The 14639-nt window shown below is 39.3% G+C and overlaps 1 protein-coding gene and 1 pseudogene across 1 annotated transcript; one reads left to right on the forward strand and one right to left on the reverse strand.

Annotated features, from left to right (window-relative positions):
• Positions 1-9697: 9697 nt before the first annotated feature.
• LOC112209205 (ribonuclease H2 subunit C-like) lies at positions 9698-10270 on the reverse strand (annotated as a pseudogene).
• A 2063-nt stretch (positions 10271-12333) lies between these two features.
• SRY (sex determining region Y) lies at positions 12334-13243 on the forward strand. The gene has a single exon (NM_001008988.1). The coding sequence runs from the start codon at positions 12508-12510 to the stop codon at positions 13120-13122; it is 615 nt and encodes a 204-aa protein (NP_001008988.1). The 5' UTR covers positions 12334-12507; the 3' UTR covers positions 13123-13243.
• Positions 13244-14639: the final 1396 nt, after the last annotated feature.

Below are 14639 nucleotides of genomic sequence, written 5' to 3' on the forward strand. Positions count from 1 at the left end.
ACAAGTTGGGTCACTTGTGATAGCCAACTGAAACAGAGTTGAAAGGCTGGGGTTTGTGGGGCCATAATGGGTGAGGAAACAGGTTACATAACATTGTTCCAGACTGGCTGTGGTGGCTCATGCCTGTAATCCCAGCACTTTGGGAAGCCAAGGCTGGCGGATCACTTGAGGCTAGGAGTTTGAGACCAGCCTGGCCAACATGGGGAAACCCTGTCTCTACTAAAAATGCAAAAATTAGCTGGGCATGGATGCACACACGTGTAATCCCAGCTACTTGAGAGGCTGAGGCAGAATTGCTTGAACCTGGGAGGCAGAGGTTGCAGTGAGCCAAAATTGCACCACTGCACTCCAGCCTGGGGACAGAGCTAGACTCTCTCTCAAAACAACAACAGCAACAAAAGATTGTTCCAAGAATGTAACTCTCAGCTAGCCTGGCTACTGAAACAACTTGCTAAAAATCTAAGACTAGTTTTATGCACCACCATCAGCTTGCTTGCCAGCTCTCCAAAACCTGAATAGTGCCAATGAACTTTCTCAAGGAACAATACACCATTTCTCTTTTTCTTTTATAAAATCTTAAAGCTTGTGTTTGTTCCTCAGACATACTGATGACCACACTGTCTGCGTGTAGGCACCAGATTGCAAGCCTTACTTCCCAAATAAAACGTTTTTATTCAGAGATTCATCTTCACATTTTCAACAGAGCAAAACAAAATCACACAATGAATTTATAAGCATCTCAAATAAGAAAAGGTGAGCCCAGACAAAATATAGACAGAGACAGTTTTTTGTTTTGTTTTGTTTTGTGTTTTTGAGATGGAGTCTTGCTCTGTTACCCAGACTAGAATGCAGTGGTGCAATTTTGGTTCACTGTAACCTCTGCCTCCCAGGTTGAAGCAATTCTGCCTCAGCCTCCCAAATAGCTGGGATTACAGGTGTGCACACACACCCAGCTAATTTTTGTATTTTTAGTAGAGACGGGGTTTCACCATGTTGGCCAGGCTGGTCTCGAACTTCTGCCCTTGTGATCTCCCTGCCTTGGCCCCCCAAAGTGCTGGGATTACAGGCATGAGCCACCACACTCAGCCAGAGACAAGGTTTTTATCTAACAGGAATGTGTGTGTGTGTGTGTGTGTGTGTGTGTGTGTATTTGTGTGTGTTTTAACAAGAATAAAAGACAATCCAGATATCAAACTGCTAATCATGCGAACTACTTCAAATGAATTCACATTTAAGCTATAGTCCTGCATCAATCACTCAATAATGGGGATACCTACTGAGAAATGCATCATTAGGTGATTTCCTCATTGTAAGCACATGATAAAGTGTATTTACAGAAACCTAGGGGGTGTAGCCTATTACACGCCTAGGCTGTATGGTAGAGCCTAGCACTCCTAGGCTACAAAGCTATAGAGCAAGTTACTGCAAGAAATCCAGTTGGCAATTGTAACCCAATGGTGAGTATTTGTGTGTAAACATGGAAAATATACAGTAAAAAATATAGTAGAAAACATGAAAAAAAGTAATACAGCTATACAGGTAGGATACTTGCCATGATTAGCACTTGCTGGGCTGGACGTTGCTCTGGGTGAGCCAGTGAGTGAGTAGTGAGTGAAGGTGAAGGCCCAGGACCCTACTGTGTAATACTGTATGCTTCACAAACACTTAGGCTACACTAAATTTATGTTTATTTTTTTATTTTGAGACAGAGTCTCGCTTTGTCACCCAGGCTGGATTGCAGTGATACCATCTTGTCTAACTGTAACCTCTGCCTCCCAGGTTCAAGTGATTCTCCTGCCTCAGTCTCCCAAGTAGCTGGGATTACAGGCGTGAGCCAACATGCCCAGCTAATTTTTGTGCTTTTAGTAGAGATGGGGTTTCACCATGTTGGCCAGGCTGGTCTTCAACTCCTGACTTCAAGTGATCTGCCTGCCTTGGTCTCCTAAAGTGCTGGGATTACAGGCATTAGCCACTGGGCCCGGCCATTAAATGTAATTGTTAATCAACAACAAATTAATCTTAGCTCACTGTAACTCTTTTAACTTTAGAAGGTCAGGCGTGGTGGCTCATATCTGTATTCCCAGCACTTTGGGAGGCCAGGCGGATTGCTTAAGCTCAGGAATTTAAGATTAGTCTGGGTAACATACTGCAATGCTGTCTCTACAGAAAATGCAAATACTAGCCAGGCATCGTAGGCAGAGCCTGTGAACCCAGCTGCTTGGGAAGCTAAGATGAGAGGATTGCCTGAGCCCAGAAGGTCAAGGTTGAGGTAAGCCTGCACTCCAGCCTGTGTGACAGAGTGAGACACTGTCTCACCAGAAAAAAAAAAAAAGCGAGAAAAAGAAAATAATGCCATTTTGAAGTTACAACTGCAAACAGTGATGCAATCCGATACCTTGCTTGGGTAGTTGATGGTTTTGCCTCAGGTCATGAGAAATCTTTTTTTTTTTTTTTTTTTGAGACGGAGTCTTGCTCGCTCTGTCTCCCAGGCTAGAGTGTAATGGCATGATCTTGGCTTAGTGCAACCTCTGCCCAGGTTCAAGCAATTCTCCCGCTTCCGTGTAATCCCTCAGTGGCTGGAATTACAGGCGCATGCCACCACACCCGGCTAATTTGTGTATTTTTAGAGACCGGGTTTCACCCTGTCGGCCAGGCTGGTCTTGACCTCCTGACTTCAGGTGATCTGCTAGCCTCGGCCTCCCAAAGTGCTGGGATTACATGTGTGAGCCACGGTGCCCAGCTGAGAAATCTTAATTCAGTCAAAACAAACACAGAGCTGGCACCATACCCATGACTTGGGACCACCCCAGAAAAAAGTTCATCAACCATAGTTGTGAAAAAGATCCGAGGAGACATATTTCTACCAGAGCTGGTAAAAGATCAATGGCAAATGTTATTCAGCATTCCCCAAGATCTTCAGCCAAGAGATAGGACAATTGAATATGGACTGGACTGGCAACTTCCCACAGATTAGATAGGGTATTTCTTGTGAGAAAGTAAGGAATCCCCTGGGCAGCTACAGTGCCCTCTACTGATCCTGTTGGAGTTTGGGCCAAAACGTTCCACATACCAGGACACCAGAATACAGCCCCTTTGGTCAGCTGTTTAATACGGTTGTTTGATGTTGCTTATAGATAACTTCACCCCTCAGGCAAAATGCTTGGTATGTACTCGCAGCCCATAATCCTCAGGCTGCCAATATTCTAATAATGACTGAGATAAAAGTTCCACTGTCATTTTGTTTGATGGGAAAGAACTGCTCTGCCAAGTACCTACAAAACACTGCTATTTCTGCCCATAATCTTCTGTTCTTCTTACTTCTCTGACCTATGAAAGGAAAAATGAACCTCTTCCTACAGAGGGCTCAACATTATGCTAACAACTTACAGAAGAGGCCTGCTGGGTTTGCGTTTTGTTACCCTTCTCAACACTTCTCGTCTGCCTTGGTGGGCATCGTCTATGCAGGAAAACAACTGGCAACACTTAAAAAGCATTCATGAAAGCTCTTCAACATTAGAACAGCACATTAGCTGGTATGACAGGGGATGATGTGATTAATTGACCTACTGATAAGACTCATTTCAGTAAATGCCACACAAGAATGTATAATAGGCTGGGTGCTGTGGGTCACACCTGTAATCCCAGCACTTCGAGAGGTCAAGGCGAGCGGATCACAGGGTGAAGAGATTGAGACCATCCTGGCCAACATGGTGAAACTGGGTCTCTACTAAAAATACAAAAAATTAGCTGGGCGTGGTGACATGTGCCTGTAATCCCAGTTACTCAGGAGGCTGAGGCAGAAGAATCATTTGAACTCATGAGGCGGAGGTGCAGTAAGCTGAGATTGCGCCGCTGCACCTCAGCCTGGCAACAGAGCGAGACTTTGTCTCAAAAATAAATAAATAAATAAATAAATAATAAAAAAGCATAATAGCTAGCCTATCCTACCCTATATCTAAAATTCAAAAGTAATGGTTTTTGTTATGAAATCTTGTAAGTCTTGCCATAGAGTTTTCCTCAAATTCGGGTGACACCAACTGCAGGGCACTTAACTCAGTTGGTGCCCCTATGTTAATAACAAGGGAACCACACCCATGACTCATAACCCACCCTTACTCTGGGAGTAGTGTCAATACATTATAATCCTGCAGGCCATGCACTCACTTGCTACAGACCGGTCCTGATGATCCAGCTTAAACTGGTGTGCTCCAAATGGTAGTGAATGATTACATGAGTGGCTCTAATCTCTGTCCTTGGGTACCACAAGGTTGGCTAGAATGCTGCACTTTAGGTTCTCCATGGGTCCAAGGATGATGGATAAATTTAGTTGGCAGACCTGCTAATCTCCTACATGTGATTAATAGCTAGACAAGAGCTATTTTTCATTGGAATGATCATTTAGCACCATCTTTGGGCATTAAAGACATTACCTATTAATGGCATGTAGAAGCTCTCACTAAGAATATTCAGCAGGCTCTCAATGAAAGTTTCCAAAGTATTTCTTGAAAGAACTCTGAAATATCCCTCATGTATACATTGTTTGGTGAAATTGCACAGCACTGGATATCTTAATTGCTGCACAATAGAGAACCAGTGCAGCAGGTTATTATAACTGAATGCTGTTTATATATTCTAGATAATTCTGACAACATAATGGTAGCCCTGCAAGACATGAAAAGCCAGATAACTGCAATGTTTGACCGTACCCTCCCTTTATCCCACTGGCTTTCTCCTTGGTTTAGTTCTGGGGGCTTACAATCGCAAAAGCAGTTAATAATTCTTGTTATCGTTTACATTGCCATTGTGGCCTTTTCTTGAAACTAGAACATAAATTTATTAATACAATGTCTGGCACTGGATGCCTCCTTCTAAACTCTCAGGGACCATCTCAGAAGAGGTAAGCACATGACATTGGAACAGCTGAATTAGAGGTAGAGTGTGGGGACAAGAATTACTTTAGTTTAAAATCTGAATCTGGCTAACATTGAGTCTAGAAATAACCTCCAAAATGTCTAGTTTTTGTATTACTCTTTATGTAGAAATATCTATTAATTGTTAAGTTTCCTCCCAAATAACCCCTGTTGTTGTAGAAATTATAGGCTGTCATGCCTGCAGCTAACTACACATTCCTTCCTGAGCATGTATTCTTTCTTCCCCAAGATATATGCCATGGATATGGGAGATTGCGATGCAAATATCTACCTGTCTAGTGGACACCCAAGACCACATTTTGTCTGTAAGTTTCCCCAGTAAGTCATCCCATACTGACAAATTGGATTTGTCTGCCCGCTACTTTGGTTTCTTGGTTCCTTCTGCATTTAGGAGTTGCTTTGCATGTATATGGTCTTTCTGAAGAAAAGCAGGTCCTAAGACCCTCATTCCAGAGGGGCCTTCCCTATACTCAAAGGAAAGGAGCTGATGGCACAGAGAGGCCCAGAATCTGAACACACAGGACTTGCTAAGTTCCCCATTAGATCTGGTACCATTAGAATCTGGGCTTCTTTTGTCCAGTCGTACCTCTGCACACCTGTCCACTCCATCAAACTTAAGTGTACGAACACACAGCTGGCCAGGCGCAGTGGCTCACGCCTGTAATCTCAGCACTTTGGGAGCCTGAGGCAGGTGGATCACGAGGTCAAGAGATCAATACCATCCTGGCTAACATGGCGAAACCCCATCACTACTAAAAATACAGGAAATTAGCCCGGCATGGTGGCAGGCACCTGTAATCCCAGCTACTTGGGAGGCTGAGGCAGGAGAATTGCTTGAATCCAGGAGGTGGAGGTTGCTGTGAGCCAAGATCATGCCATTGCACTCCAGCCTGGGCAAAAAGAGCGAAACTCTGCCTCAAAAAAACATACAAACAAACAAACAAACAAAAACACATAGCTTTCTGTTTCTTTGGGTCTTCATTTTTGAAGGTTCTCATGTCATGTAAAACATTTACTAAATAAATATGAGTGTTATTCTCTTATCTGTCTTTCATCATAGTGTGTCACCTATTGGCTTTGTTGACAGGTGAGAAAAATATATTACTTTTTCTCTCTCCTAGGTTGGGGGCAACTCCCTACTAATGTAAGATTTTGAAAGATGCAAAATGTTCATCTCACATCACAATTGTAACAATGTACATGCAGCCAAAAATAACAAAGAGTTTCATGAATCACATTTTCACTGGGACTTGTATATTAATACCATTGCTTTAGACTTCTCCTACATCATTACTTTAGGGTAAAAACATTTAAATGGAGCATGAAAAGAAATTACTCACCATAAATAAGCCTAGTTATAGTTTTATTTTAACAACAATTTTTTGTGTTCTTCATCTGTAGCTTCTTTGTGACCTGAACAAGAATTGAGTAGAAATAACTTCTCCCAAAAAGCCAAAAGGAATTACAAAGAGGATTAGCAAAAGAAGAAGCCCTATTTCTTTTAAAAGCTTGCAATATTAAGTGCCCTCTTGCTGGTATAGATTAAATACAAATATAATAAAGCAAATGTAAGTGATATTATAAATGAGAAATTAGATATAACCAAAGCTATGAGAGAGGCAGTAAAAACTAATTACAAGACGCTTATAATAACTTATAACAATTAAAATTATTTGAAAATGGAAAGTAAGTATTGTTTTTACCACAAAATACAAACTACTAACCATCATAGATCAGACAAAGACTTACCACTTTTTAATTACCAGACTCAAACAATTGTTTTAGCCTTTTTCTAATCAAATTTCAAATAACATATAATTGCTAGGTAATACAAAAATTTGAAAAGCCCGGAATTCCTCAGATTTTTCCTGTTGTGGTTATTGGATACTTGCTGCAGGTTTCTGCATAAAGGCTATTTTACAAACAAGCAACATTTTTTAGCAGTAAGATACTAAAGCCATTGTCAGTCGAAGAAGGCAAAAACGGGCACAAATTATAGTAATCATTGTTATATTATTGTTTTGAAGGTTAAGATAAAAAGGATAAATGCAATTTTAAGTCCAAAATCAGGAAAGTATTTTTGAAATGTATGACAGCTAAAGGATAATATCTCTTAACTATAAATCACTAAAGGAACAATATTTTTCAGAAGAAAAATAGAACTATTCATGATTTGACCAAGCCTTTGGACACTAAACAAAATATTTCAAAACATTAATAAAAAGAAAGCAGTCTCTAATCTTAATGCAACAGACTGAGAAAAAATAATGTATGGAAGGGTACAACAGAATGCTTCCATGAGGTATCTTTAAAAACTGTTTCCTAAAATGGTTCTTGGTCAAACAGCTGCTGGCTCACTAGACAAAGAGGAGTGTAGTTAGCCTTGGACAAAAAGGAACTGAAGGAAGACCCTGGAAAAGATCAAAAGTGACCTTCATTTTATGGAGAGAAACAAGCTATAACATGTAGTATCTAAGCTGATTAGAAGAACTAAAAAGAGAAGCTCATACTTGTGCATCAGAAGGTAAATGAAAAGAGTGAAGTTACCTCTTTGTTTTAAGGAAGAAAGGAAAATTGTGGATGTCATCTGTTTTCTGTTTACATATTTCAGGCATGGATAGCCACAATGTGATTTTAAGACCGTTAGTTACAACTGATTTGAAAAAAAAAAAAATGCTTCACTCTATGAGAAATTTCTTCCCAAGTTTGAAACCTTGTTTTTACAGGCAATTTCCTATACTTTGAAAAAATCAAAATAATAAACTAAAAGAAAAATAATTCAGGTGAGGTTAGAGAAAAAAACAGGCAGCATTATTTTAAAGTTGTAAACTATTTTGTTTACTTATAGTTTAATTTACATGTAGTAAATATGCATTTGTAAGGTTCTTCGGCTCAGGTAGGAGATCATTCTATTTCCCACTGCACCCTACTTCATCCTCCCACCGGCAAATAATTAGATTATCCCTGGGAAAAAAAGATGCCAATAAAATTGATCATGTTTAAATGCATCAGTTGCTAGGTGATTTATCTGATTAAGTCTTGAAACAGTAGAACCTAGCAATTAAAGTGAGCATTAATTTCTACCTACCAAATCAGAAGACTATTCTAACTTTTTGAGAATTAGATGTTGAAAATATGGCCCATGAATTTAGCATGCTTAAAATAAAAAACATGCAAACAAAGCAAACCCAACATCTTGAAAGGACATTTGACTCTAAAGTCCCAAAAATAATCACAAGTCTAAAAATCCTAAGTTTAGTGTTACTCTATTACACCTTTTTATTTGTAAGTGTCCTTTCACAAAAGTTTTAAATTTTGCTCTTGTGCATTTTATTTACCTTTTCTTTTGTTGTTTGTGTCTTTGGTGACCTGCTAACCATTAGACTTCAAAAAACAGCCTATAGCCAAGCTGCAGGATAAATGAACACATAAGTTGACTTAGAATAGTCAACTCTGTCTAGTATACAATTTATGGGGGATGGTTTATGACCACATATATTTCTACTTTGATGGGAATATCTTGAGATAAAATTAGAGAGAATGAGTGGAGTAATATTCACAACATTTTTGCTGCATTCATCCCTGAATTTGTAGAAATACCAAAGTACATCTTGTGAGGAGAAAAAATAAATAAATTCGTATAAAATGTTGTGGGTTTTACTCTTTATGCAGTGGTAAACTGTGTTTGCATACACCATAGAAATTAAATTAGGGCTACAAAGGATATTTAACTAATGAGCATAAAATACCTTAATGTACCTCAAATGCAATTAATTGCATTGGACCAATCTAAGTTACTATTCTTTCTTCAGTTTTCATTTTTATTTCATTATTCATTTCATTTTTATTCTGATATAAAAATGAACCAGGATCTGTGTGAAATTATTTGAATCTAATGTCTTTGAACATTTTTCTTACCATACCTTAAGATTAAAAAAACAAAAAAAATCCCTTAGTTTGGCAACTTTTGTTGTTGGTTAAGCCCGTTTGGATTTAACATTGACAGGACCAGCTAACTTCCTACCAGTTAACATTGCTTGTGGGCCTGACTGATGTAAAAATATTTAACAACTGTTGAGAAATAGTCATCAGTGAATCTTAAAGGTCATACTCATATAAAACAATATAGCGCTTTAACTTTTTATTTACTGAATTTGAGAGAAAGGAATAGTGTTCCAGAAACTGGGATCACTCAGGCGCTCAGGGAAGCATATGGTTAGCTGATGATACAAAGGCCCAATATTGGAAGAACTGTTAATGTAGTCCCCTGGAGACAGTGAGTGAATTATTAGCGCTGGTTGAGAGATTAAAATGTGTTGATATGATATTATAGAGGTAAATTAAATGCTCTCGGCCTCCGCCTGCACCGTTATTTTTGCATGTAGGTTTGTTACTTTACAGGAGAACCAACACTTTTGTTTTTCCTTTTTTTTTTTTTTAAGTGGTTGAGTTTCTTTTTCTGAACCCAGAGGCATGTTTACACATTTCATTAATTTAAGTACCAGAGAAGTATACTGAGAACCTACTACATGTCACACACTATCCTAGGAGCTGTAGACAGAAAAATAATAAAATTTCGTGTCTTTATTTAAATTTTGTTGACTGCCACCCCCAAGTGAGTCTCCTCACACACCCCGTCCTGTAATATATGCATCTGGGAGGTCTTTTTTGCCTTTTTAAAAACATATAGATGGTTGGACATATGTATATAAGAATATAAAATTCACCACTTTATCTTTTGTGAATGTGTGCTGTGAAGAGCTCCTTTACTGGGGTGATGGAACCAGTGGCTCCAAAGTAAGGAGCTGGTTTACTGCTGTAAAGGGTTCGCGGCTTTGAATTTCAAGCTCTGGTTCTGTGTCCTTGGGCACCTGCGCGTGAATCGTTGCCGCGAGGCTGGGCCAAGTTAAGGCCCCACGCAGTTTGGCTTCCGGGCCAAGGAAGCCCCACAGGGTGCCCTACAGGGTGAAGCGGCTGAAGCTGGTAGTGGTTCCGAGGAAGCGGTCAAAGTCCCGCTCCAGAAGCTCCTCTTCTTGGTTGTCACTCCCGGAACCCCGCCAGGGGTTTGGCTTCCCCATCGACACCTCCTCCTGTTCAGTCACCATCACGTATCCCACGAGGCCGGACGGCACTGCCACCTCGTCGCCCCGTAGACTGCGGCCCCGAAACTACACTTAAGAGTCCCTCGGGGCCCTGGCGGATGGCAGGCGTGATGAAGCGCCGCACCGTGGTGGGCCGCAGGGTATCAGGTGTAGTGTGGCGGGGGCGGCGTCCTGCAGTGTGGCTGGGCGCAACTGGACGCTGTACCTCCCGATAGCCGCCTAGTCGCCGCTCTCCATCCTCGCTCCTGTGCGACGCCACTTTATCCCTCTTAAAGTGGACGATTCAGTAGTACCGGGGAACGAAGGCAACAAGAGCTAACCATAGCAACAACATTTTGTTTTTGAAACCCATCTTGCAACTGCCTGACTGCAAAATGTACTTGCAGATTCTGCAGACAAAAATTGCTGCCACTTATTAAAAGACTTCATAGTCAAAACTGACTTTTTACCCAAATCCCTGATTCAAGGACTTTTGCCTAGAAACTCATGAACTGTTAAGATAACCCTTCATTACCAATTAAGATAATAGGTTGTAAGTAACCTAATGAGTACCAACTTTCTCTTATTTCCTTTAAAAACTGTCTCTCAAAACAGCCGGTCACGACACAATGTCAGATGCTTCTGGAATCTGTTTCTCTAATTACAGTTCTAAAACTGCCAACAAACTCCTTATTTGGACTTCAGTTTCTCTGACTCTTTGGTTCACCATATTGTGCAGCCATCACCTCTCTCTACTTCCAGAGCATATTTTATCAATCCTCAAAAGAAACCGTGCATCCAACAGCAGTAACTCCCCACAACCTCTTTCATCCAGTCCTTAGCAACCATTAATCTGGTTTTAGTCTCTATTCATTTCCTTTCATGGATATTTCATATACATGGGATCATTCAGTATCTGGCCTCTTGTATCTGACTTTTTCACACAGTATAACATTTTCAAGGTTCACCTATGTGGTGCCTTGTGTCATTTTTTGCTATTTTCATGTCAGGTTTTGAAATGGTATGTTTTTTTCTCATCTTGTAAGGGATTTCCAGTTGTAGAAAATCTGTTTCTGTGTATGACTGCAATTTAACCATTTTATTTGCTATCCAGATACATGTTTTAACTTGAGTCAACTATATTTCCACTTTGTATAATGAATACTAAATTTTGTATCTTAGATACTAAACTTTAGTAGATAACTAGGATACGAATTACAGTTTTCATATTTTTCTTTTCATGGAATATAATTTTTTAAAGTTTCTGATATTAATTCATTATAACATTTACTGGACAACCCAACCACCTTTGGTTCTATGAACTCTTTTCATATTTTACAGGATTTTTATTTTGTTGTCTTAGGAATTGTGGCATCATTCAGTTTTGCTGAGAGTTTATTTTTATTAATAGGTTCTGTGTACTATGCAACTTGTACTTGTTACTCCTGTTTTGCAAATATGGCATTAAAACATTGGTGAGTGGGGGGACTTTCCTCCCATTTTATTTCAGCAAAGAAATCTTGTCATTTCTCTTCAGACTTTAAGATTTATTGAGGAGAGTTATTCACTTGTTTAGTCTGGTAAACTGTGACCTTTAAATTTTGAAGGAGGTTGAACTAAAAGGTGAAATATGATAAATTGATGGCTCTATTTGTTGTGAATGGAAATTTAATTTAGACTTGTAAAAGATTGTTTTTTAAATTGCTAATTGTGTGACAGTGAAGAGAATGACTTCAAAATATCCCACTATACAATCTGCAAAGAAAAGAATTGTGTCCCCTTTTTAGTGTAGCTTAACACTTCACTGAAACTGTTTTGAGTTCTTAGGTCATCTTTTTTTTTTCTAAACGAATTTTTTTCTAAACGAAACAATTACTTTTTTAAAAGTCAAATGTTAGCCATCCTAGAAGTTGGGCATAAAATACTTGTAAGTATATGCTAATATTCTGATAGTTAATGTCTGTGAAAAATGTGTATAGAATTTTCAATTTTTAAATAGAAGTGAAGAAAAAGCGATAATAATTACTATAAATTCAATATGCAGTTATGTATGTATGTGTGTGGTTAACACAATTAGGTTCTCATTAAGCTTTGTTTTTTAAAGATAACATACACATATATTGATAATGATAAACAATTCATATAGCTTTTTGTATCCTCTCGTTTTGTGACATAAAAGGTCAATGAAAAAATTGGCGATTAAGTCAAATTTGCATTTTTCAGGACAGTAGTAGAGCAGTCAGGGAGGCAGATCAGCAGGGCAAGTAGTCAATGTTACTGAATTACCATGTTTTGCTTGAGAATGAATACATTGTCAGGGCACTAGGGGGTAGGCTGGTTGGGAGGGGTTGAGGGGGTGTTGAGGGCGGAGAAATGAAAGTTTCATTACAAAAGTTAACGTAACAAAGAACCTGGTAGAAGTGAGTTTTGGATAGTAAAATAAGTTTCGAACTCTGGCACCTTTAAATTTTGTCGCACCCTCCTTGTTTTTGACAATGCAATCATATGCTTCTGCTATGTTAAGCGTATTCAACAGCGATGATTACAGTCCAGCTGTGCAACAGAATATTCCCGCTCTCCGGAGAAGCTCTTCCTTCCTTTGCACTGAAAGCTATAACTCTAAGTATCAGCGTGAAACGGGAGAAAACAGTAAAGATAGCGTCCAGGATAGAGTGAAGCGACCCATGAACGCATTCTTCGTGTGGTCTCGCGATCAGAGGCGCAAGATGGCTCTAGAGAATCCCAGAATGCGAAACTCAGAGATCAGCAAGCAGCTGGGATACCAGTGGAAAATGCTTACTGAAGCCGAAAAATGGCCATTCTTCCAGGAGGCACAGAAATTACAGGCCATGCACAGAGAGAAATACCCGAATTATAAGTATCGACCTCGTCGGAAGGCGAACATGCTGCCGAAGAATTGCAGTTTGCTTCCCGCAGATCCCGCTTCGGTACTCTGCAGCGAAGTGCAACTGGACAACAGGTTGTACAGGGATGACTGTACGAAAGCCACACACTCAAGAATGGAGCACCAGCTAGGCCACTTACCGCCCATCAACGCAGCCAGCTCACCGCAGCAACGGGACCGCTACAGCCACTGGACAAAGCTGTAGGACAATCGGGTAACATTGGCTACAAAGACCTACCTAGATGCTCCTTTTTACGATAACTTACAGCCCTCACTTTCTTATGTTTAGTTTCAATATTGTTTTCTTTTCTCTGGCTAATAAAGGCCTTATTCATTTCAGCTTTACTGGTATTTCATTTTAAACTTAATTTCAAGACAAGTTGTGTCAACACGATTAACATGCAAAGAAATAAGACATCCAGAAGTGACCCTGCCTATGTTTGTGGCCGTCAGAGTACTAACTTGATACAAACGGACACTGTGGCTTACTTTAAATGCTCTAATGAGAAACACACTTGAAAATCGTACCAAAAAAAATCACACTTCTATATGCAGCGTGTTAAGCAGTCCTTTCTAGAGCGTGTATTCATTGGTCTTTCAGCTACTTTGTACGTGTCTATAAATTGCAGGTAACTAAGCAATGGATATGTAAGCAGGATCAAACTTGTTTCTTTCTCTCCCCTTCGCGCTGTGGAAAAAACCAGTTTTGCCTCCACTTGCAATTCAGTTCCTTTACTCCATATAAATCCAAACGGTTGACATTTCCTTTCAACTAGTTATAAGATGCCTCTGGTAAAACAAAATCTTTAATTCCTTGTCATTTTTGTATCTCTATGAAACTTATCATTTTGCCTTTCTTCTGAAAACTATCTTTTAAAATGGCAATCTACTTGTTTCCATGGCCTATTAACTTTTAAGCCTGTGGAATGAAAAATACAGAATTTTCATTCTCAACAGGAATGTTGAGAACGCCGACTACCCAGATTATGGAGATGGAAGGGTGGGGGCTGGTGACCCAACTGGTTTAATTTGATGGGATTTAAATGAAAATGTAATGCCAAGACTTCATAAAATTTGCACATAAGCTAAAGCAGGAAACTAGAAGTTTACAAATAACTGTAAACCACAGTTTAAAGTATAAATTACAAATAAATTTTTCTACAATAAAAATAAATCAAAAGTCAAAATTAATGGTATGTATCAAAGTCAGCTTTCCAATATTTCAAAACTTTTCAGAGACATTACCTTAAATAATAAAACTCAAATACTAAAAGAGTGTATATTAGAGATGGCCGTCATGTTTCTCAAAGTTCAGGGTTTAAAAAAAGCTGTTAATTCATAAACCACTTTATTCCAGAGACAATATTACTTAATCTGAGCTTTATGCCAAATGAGAACTGTATATTGCCCGTTACCTTTTAAACACTGACACAAAACTACTTTGTAATATTTAAAACCACTCTTTTCACTCTCCCAAAAATAACACCCATTCTGACCTTCATTACCATACATTAATTTTCCTTTTCTTGAACCTCTGACACAGATTCTCTGTTTGACCAAACTTTAAGTCATGTTTCTGAACCTTCTCCTAGACTCGCCTGTGCACTTCCTTGCCAAACTTAGTTTTGGCAAAGAACTCTCCTAAGCCAGGTTAGCAAGACTGTACCCCCACCGCATATCTGATCACACTCAACACTTGATCGATCACCCTCAATATCTGAT

The sequence above is a fragment of the Pan troglodytes genome, chromosome Y, assembly GCF_028858775.2.
Source record: "Pan troglodytes isolate AG18354 chromosome Y, NHGRI_mPanTro3-v2.0_pri, whole genome shotgun sequence".
NCBI lineage: Eukaryota > Metazoa > Chordata > Mammalia > Primates > Hominidae > Pan > Pan troglodytes.

What these genes read in the sequence shown, in the direction of transcription:
- SRY (NM_001008988.1), top strand. Translation starts at nt 12,508, where the DNA reads ATGCAATCATATGCTTCTGCTATGTTAAGCGTATTCAACAGCGATGAT.